The sequence below is a fragment of the Trypanosoma grayi genome (genome assembly GCF_000691245.1).
Source record: "Trypanosoma grayi strain ANR4 Tgr_140_V1, whole genome shotgun sequence".
NCBI classification, from domain to species: domain Eukaryota; phylum Euglenozoa; class Kinetoplastea; order Trypanosomatida; family Trypanosomatidae; genus Trypanosoma; species Trypanosoma grayi.
The window spans coordinates 1-7,253 of record NW_008825759.1 but is presented as its reverse complement, the minus strand read 5'-3'; the positions used below and the strand labels follow the sequence as shown (position 1 = coordinate 7,253).

Below are 7,253 nucleotides of genomic sequence, written 5' to 3'. Positions count from 1 at the left end.
TTTTTTTTTTTGTTTAAGCGGGAAAATGTCAGCCTCCGTAACAGCGAACTTTTTGACCACGGGCTCTGAATTCCTCAGCCATCGAAGAAAGACTCATCACCGTTAATGATGTCGTCGGGCACAGATGAAACATCCGTCTCCGCGCGTTGCCCGCTGTCATCTGTGTCACGGTCCATTTCACTGAGGCGGTGCAGCTGCATCGAATTCGGCGTCTGGTTAAAGCTGCTCAGTTCATCATGTGTCAGCGATCTGACGCCATCACACCGCTGAGGGTCATCCGTCTTCATCTCCAAAAGTCTCCTGGCTAAGTGCTGGATCACTGTCTGCTGCTGCTCCAAGGCCCACATGAGAGTCTGACGATTACCGGTCTCTGTGTAGATGGCGGGGTCCAGCTGCATGAACACCTCACGCTTGCCCGCCTCACTGCCGCCGAATGCCACGGAGTCTCGCTGCGAGTTCTGCCTTTTTGAGGAACTATAAGACGGGCTCCTAGATGGCTCCTTCTTCATTTGCATTAGCGGCGCACTTTGATCTGTCATAATGTCTGGTGTTATGGGAGATATGCCTTGGCTATCCGAATCCGCATGCTTCAGCACCGACGAGCGAAGCCCCGACGAAGTCTTTGGTATGGCGGCTATCCCTTCTTCGTCGCTGCCGACGAACGGGGTACCTGGCTTCCTGATTGAGTTGACAGCGAAGGAGCTCTCGGTCGTTGTGCATGATGCTCCTACTTTGACACTGTGTCTGGAATCCACCGCGTCGCTAACTAAGGGTATCACTTTCTCACACGATAACGGCACACTTGTGTATCGAGTGTTAGCCCCCTTCACGGCCATCACAACCGGCACCGAAGAAGGGTACTCGCTACTGCGGATGGCGGCAGAAGTGGGAGTGGTACTATGACCATTGGTCGTGAAGGAGGTATCTGAAGGCGCCGTCGCGCCTGTTACTTTTCCTTTGACACTCTTGCACTCCCTATACCCCTTCAATTGACCATCACGAGAGTCTAGGAGTTCAGCGTTGGGGAAAGCTTCAAGCGGGGTCACATCCCTCTCCATGGGACGCTGAGGAATCACCCTCTGTGGAAACGACTCGGCAGTGCTCAACATCGAAGAGGAGGCTGCCAGCACCGTCGTCACACGTGGCTTCTGTGGACTGTAATCTGACTTTAATGGGTCCTCTCCAATGACCACACCACGCAGCCGGAGGCTCGCCTTCATAACGTCGTACTGCCGTCGGCTGTGAGCGGATGGAAGACTGCTTCTGCTACACAATGATGTTTCACAATTTGGCTCCCCTGCTCCTTCCCTCTCATGGCCCTCGTTTTCGCATAACCGCGTCGCAGTCTTCTCGTTTTCGTGCGGGTAATTTGCACTACCATGACACCCAAGTTTCGCCCCACTCCCTTCTACCATTCTCTTTGGCAGAAAGTCACCACTGCCATTTGCACTGTCGAACTCACTGATTCCACCGTATAGTGATGACGCTGACAGCTTGAGTGACATCTCTCCGTCGCTCCGTCCATGCTCTTCAAGATCTTCCGCTTGTGTCGCAAGAACTGCGAACAACTCCTCAACAAACCGAAGGACGTGTAGCTGGAGCACAACAGCTCCATACCGCTCCACTTCGTCTGCATAGAGAACCGGGCGCAGACCCAGCTCCTCTGAGACGCGCAATAGGGTCCCCCAGTTCTGAAGGCGACGCTGCCGTGAGAGAGTTTTTGGACCGACGTCATCACCCACAAAAATGGCACTAAGGGGAAGAACTTTCGGCTCATAGAGATGAATAGCAAGCCCAAGTACTACGCCGCTTCGAACAGACTGATAAAAAGAATCTCTGAGCTCGCTCATAGCGGCGCCACAAAGCCGACCATCTGCTTTTTTTGTCCGCTGCAAAGCCTTGAGCACGTGGACGAGCCAAAACAACAAGCCGTCCTCCATACCACGCAGTTTTCCATTGCACATCGGATCCAAAAAGCGAACATGTGCGACAATGCCATCAACGGAGAGAGCTGTACTGCAATAATGCAGCAACAGAGCTCTAGTGAAAACGAGATGTGCATTGAGAGCAAAGGGACTTCCACTTGAGAGGCTTTTTGCTATGAAAAGATGTCTATCAAAGCTACTCTGCTGTCCCTCAATGGAGGCCCTAGCTTCCTCACCTAGAGCGTCCAGGAGTTCCTCATCTGTCAAAAGTCCCTCCACAATAAGCCACCGCACACAAAGAAATTGGGCCTGACACACACTCATTCCTGTATGCAGCTGTGAAATACCCGAGTAGCTGCTACAACTCACGGAGTCACTCAGTTCATCCGAGCTCATCGGAGCCGTGGCACGCAGCAAAAATGAGTGCATGGTGGGTGGACAATGCCCCAGCACGCCCTCAGCAACGAGAAGGTACACCACACCTTCTCGCGCCAGAGCAAGTGCCTCACTTGGCACCTCCATGATGGTTCCCGCCATGGCGTATGAACGTGAAACGGTAGATTCTGCCTGCTTGGCACGAGCAATCATGTCTGAATAGTGCGCTTCCACCACGGGATCAAGGCGCTGCACGGCGTACGACAGCACCCAGCGCAGGTTGCAGACAAACTCGAGGACGGGAAGAGTCGCATTCTTTTGCAGTTGCATTGTGGAACGATACTGGTTATTCAAGCCTCTGACGTGTGGAACACGTCTATGCAATAATCATGCAATCTGTACAACGGCTGGCCTTCCTAAAGTTGTACGGTGACGGCCATCCCCAAGGAGAAGGCATATATATATATATANAAAAAAAAAAAAATACAAAGGAAATATCCGGGAAACGGTCAAATCAGGCGCAAACAACAACACTATCGGAGAGGTTCTCAGTGACCCTTCCCTCTAAAACAGAACTGAGCCTCATCTATGGTCCACGCTTTTGACCACCAAGTGCCAGATCTAGTGGTTAATGCGGAGGGCGCAGCAGCCTGTAAGCTTCAGGGCCGCGAGGACGGAGCAGGACGGTACCAGCTGAGGAACGCTCATCACAATTGCCAGAGCATCGTTGTTCCTGTAAATGGGAAGCGGTGGTTGTCGACTTATAGGTTTCGCTTCGACTTGACGACATACCACTTGCAAGCAAATTATCGTACAGAGGTCCGCTGGGCGCAGACCGGTTGCTGCCTGTCAAGGGGTGATGAATAGCAACAGCAGCAGCAGCACTAGCACTAGCACCATCAGCAGCAGGAGATGAAGAAGAATGTGGCAGTGGTACAGGTAATGAATGATCGTCTACTGGCCGAATTGCCTCACCGACCCCCCGAGTCGCGCAGCTCTGGAGCATGCGATATGCCTCTACAGGACAGCTGGGAACCTCGGTTGGAGGTTTACTGTTCGCAGCTGAATGTGCTACCGGGGGTGGCGTTGCTGCAGTTGCTGGTGGTGAAGGTGGTGCTTGACACGGGAAAACTTCTTCAGCACTTACATGTGAAGTGTCCCTTTGATTCAACTGTTCCACCTTTTCCTCCTCTTCCTGGAGAGCCTTCATGGCCCTTGCCAGTCGTTCTTGGGCGGCATTCTCTAGGCGCTCCAACTCATGGCCAGTTAGGCGTTCTGCCCGCCTCCAATGCAACGCCTCCTTCTCCCTGGTCTGTAAGAGGTCGGCAACCTGTCCACGTGCGGACGCTATTTCCTCATGGAGGGCCTCCAAACGTTCTGCATGCTCGATCTGCTGTTGCATCGTCTGGAGTCGAGTCATATTCTCCATGTCGCGTACCTGCTGGCTTTCCTTTTCACGCGTCACTTCATGCTTCCAGCTGTCGCTCGCTGCAGTGAGTCGCGCCGCAACTTCCGCCCGCTTCCTTTCAATAAACACTTCTTTAAGTATCTCCGCCTGTGAAAGTTGATCCCCAACACCATGAATACGCTGGCGTGCCTCCTCCATACGCTCCTTTTGTTGCAGAGTCTGCTGTAAATCCGCTAACTTCTGGTTGATTGTTTCCTCGTTGTACTTCCACAGTGTAGGGTACACATAGTCCACAAATGTATGAAACTTGCTGTAAGGAATTGTCAACTCTTCTTTGGGGAACTGCTCGTACAGTCTGTAAGTCTCAGCAATGACACTATTGACGTCGATTGAGTGCGTCGTCAACAGAGCTGCCCTGAGTTCCCCCTCCCCGGGGAGTTCCATAAGCTTATCGTGAATGCTCACCAGCCATTGGATGTGGAAGAGGAATAACCACAGCGGTGTGTTGAAGAAGGCATGGTCCATCACCTGCAGCCATGCAGGAGAAGTGAGAATGTCGGTGTACAGGGAGGAAAGGGCCTCCCATCCCCACTCCTCCGCCACGATCCCGCGCTGCTCGAGATGGCTGTGTAGCTCCACGTCCTCACTTCGGAGCAACTGGTTCAGCAAAGTCATAAGTGTAACAGGACGTTCTGGGTAGTACTGAAAGAACTCCTTCCCCCAGTTGGAAAGAAATGCGAGAACAATCTCCACAATCGACTGCGTATCATCACCACACACACGCAGAAACGGGTACACAACCATAGGCAGGAAGTGGATCACAGAAAACATGGGCACATGCCAGGCCAGAATCGACAGTACTCTTTCCATGGAGCTCCGCAGCTTCTTATCCTTTAGAGGGAAGGGTTTCATTAGGAACGGCACGGATTGATGTGGACCCTTGGCCAAGAGTTGGGCATACTGCGGTGCCGTAAAGCGCCGCTCTGGTAGTTGAAGGAGAAAGCGCCATGTGATGAGGCGGTACTTCTCCGGAAAGACACCATAACGCATCAACAGCCGCCTCAAATATTCCATGTTGGCGGCTCGTGACGCTCTATCAAGGAACGGACGCAACGATAATTCTTTTTCCTTGTTCGAAACTTCAACAGAGGACCTTTCTTGCGCCTTCCGGTTGGGTACGGTCTCGCGAATACAACCAGATGACCTAGCTGCATTACTGTCCGAGTTAAGCAGGTCAACCTTTACCCACTTTGAGACCTGCAACTTGCTCAGCTTAACGGTGGGGCGCGGGAGCGTTGTATCACTGATACTTTCTTCTTCCATGAGTGCGTGTGCCTCCGTGCGCGTAGCGCTCCTTTCTTGGACAAATGGGTATACCTGTCGTGGTAGCTGGGGGCTAGGGTCAGAGCCGTTCCATCGCGTGTGCCGCAGATAATATTGGCGTGCAGTGGGGAGGTGGAAGAGAGTCAACTGCTCGCCGTGTGTGAAGACCCCAAATGACGGCCCTGAGGCGTTGAATGTCGCTGGCCTCTTCGGTACAGCGCCACTGTACGGCGCTGCCATGGCGAATGACACTGAGTAACTGCTGACGACCATGAATACAATGGTGCCGTCCGTAAGCTCGCATGCTAGGAGGTCATCATTGATAATGGACAGTGAGCGCGTTGCGGCTGGCGCGGTGGAGAGTTGAACCAAGTTGATGGAAGATAGATCCACCGTCTTCAAGAATCCGACTGTCGCGTCTGCGCCACCAATGGCGATGAAATTTTGGCACGCAACTGCAGTACGCGGCCGCATGTCCACCACTACTGCCCTGATTGGTAATAAAGTTCCAGCATCCCACGTTGTTACACGACCAGAGAACTCTACTGTTACTATGAGGTTCCTTTCCGCGTGTACAGTCATGAAATTGTGTCGGGTATTCCCGGTTGTCATGTGACTGTGCATGCCGCACACCATCTGCGTCACGTTCCACACGGCCAGCGTGTCACATGAGAGAGTAGCCATCCACATGCAGCCACGCCAAGCCGGGGCGCGGATCATACGAATTGTGTGCTGGTGTGGCGTCTTCTCGCGGCGGAGAATGCGGCTGGTACTGCAGTCAATCCACACAAGCGTGCCGTCTTCTGTTGCACAGGCAAACATCGGACTCTCGCTGCTGCCACAACACGCCATGGCGGAAATGGGATGCTCGAGTGCAGCGAACAGCTTCACAGAATTCCCTCGCAGCGAAAAAATGTACACTGCTGCATCGCTGCTGCTTGCATAAAACGTCGCCTCATCATTCGGATCAAAGGCGATGTTAGTGAAGCGCGTCGTGCCTCTACCGACTAGAGTCACATTCACAAACTGCCCTGTCGGACGCGTCACCCTCCCTACTGCTGGCCAGAGAGTCGTCGTGACAGTGTTCACGTCGAGCGCCACCGACATGGACCTCTTTTGCTCAATCTATCTTCCTCTTCCTCTTGGCGTGATTGACCGTCTCAAACAATAGCGGTTCTAATCAGGTTGCGCCGCTCGAGCTGTCTAGACGAAGAAACGTGCACTCTGAGACAACAGAACCCGTTCAAATCAAAGAAGAGTACAACACCTTCAGAAACAAAAAAAAAGAAGCGGAAAAAAAAAATAACAGTGGAGCTGTCATTGGGGCCAGACGCAGTAGTACAGAAAGACAGCATACATCCTGAGATACCCCAATCCATTGTCCTTTTTCCACCCCACCCCCCTCAGTTCTCACGCCAGTCTCCCAACAAGGAGCCAATATTTCACCCTTAAACTTCGCCGCACAAAAAAAACACACACACGCCAAAACACTGCAGTATCCATGGAGTATGAAAGTGATGATGTACATTGTATGTATACAAAAGGGAAAGAACAACACGGGGATGTCTGATTTCATTCACGCCTCATTCTGAACAACTTTTCTCCCCAACCTCAGCGCGCCACCGAGTTCTTCTTAGAACTATATGACCCCGCTGCCATCTGAAGGTTTTCGTCTGCAAGAATGAAGGTGACTGTCCCCTTTCGCTGCTGATCTTTCTTCTCGTAGCCGTGCACCACGCGCTTGTACATATTCATGCAGCGCTTCTCATAGCAGTGCGGGCACCACCTGTTTGTGCCGGCGCAATACGTACATGGGTTGAGGCACACGGCACACTTCGGCAGGTGTGGATACGCATTGCAGATGGCGCGCTGGTACACGCAGCCGGCGACGTGCTCGATCGGCACCGTCTTTTTCTTCTTTCCCTTTGGCGGCGGGCGGTACGTATCGGCGCCGCAGCCGCACAACTCCTTCGGTGGCTCCTTCTTCTTCTTCTTCACAGGCGCCCCCTCGCCGTCCTTCTTCGGCGGCATGCCGGCCACCCACAGGCGTCGAATCTGAAGCCACACACACACACACAGGGAGATTGGCAACGGTAAGAATAAAAACAAAAAAACAAACAAACAAACAGAGAAACAGCTTCAACTAGTGATAGCACGACAACAACAACAGCAGTGAGGGGCCACATCAAAAAAATCATGTTATATATATATATATATATATA

The 7,253-nt window shown here is 52.5% G+C and overlaps 3 protein-coding genes across 3 annotated transcripts; all 3 read right to left on the bottom strand.

Moving 5' to 3' along the window:
* Window positions 1-74: 74 nt before the first annotated feature.
* Window positions 75-2,630, bottom strand: DQ04_01401020 (hypothetical protein; the record flags this gene model as incomplete). Its single annotated transcript, XM_009310665.1, has 1 exon — window positions 75-2,630. One exon carries the CDS (start codon window positions 2,628-2,630, stop codon window positions 75-77), a length of 2,556 nt encoding a protein of 851 aa, XP_009308940.1.
* Window positions 2,631-2,928: 298 nt separating this feature from the next.
* DQ04_01401010 (hypothetical protein) lies at window positions 2,929-6,138 on the bottom strand (the record flags this gene model as incomplete). The annotated part of the gene is made up of 1 exon (XM_009310664.1): window positions 2,929-6,138. The coding sequence occupies one exon, from the start codon at window positions 6,136-6,138 to the stop codon at window positions 2,929-2,931; it is 3,210 nt and encodes a 1,069-aa protein (XP_009308939.1).
* A 504-nt stretch (window positions 6,139-6,642) lies between these two features.
* On the bottom strand, window positions 6,643-7,062 carry DQ04_01401000 (hypothetical protein; the record flags this gene model as incomplete). The annotated part of the gene is made up of 1 exon (XM_009310663.1): window positions 6,643-7,062. One exon carries the CDS (start codon window positions 7,060-7,062, stop codon window positions 6,643-6,645), a length of 420 nt encoding a protein of 139 aa, XP_009308938.1.
* Between the last annotated feature and the right edge of the window lie 191 nt (window positions 7,063-7,253).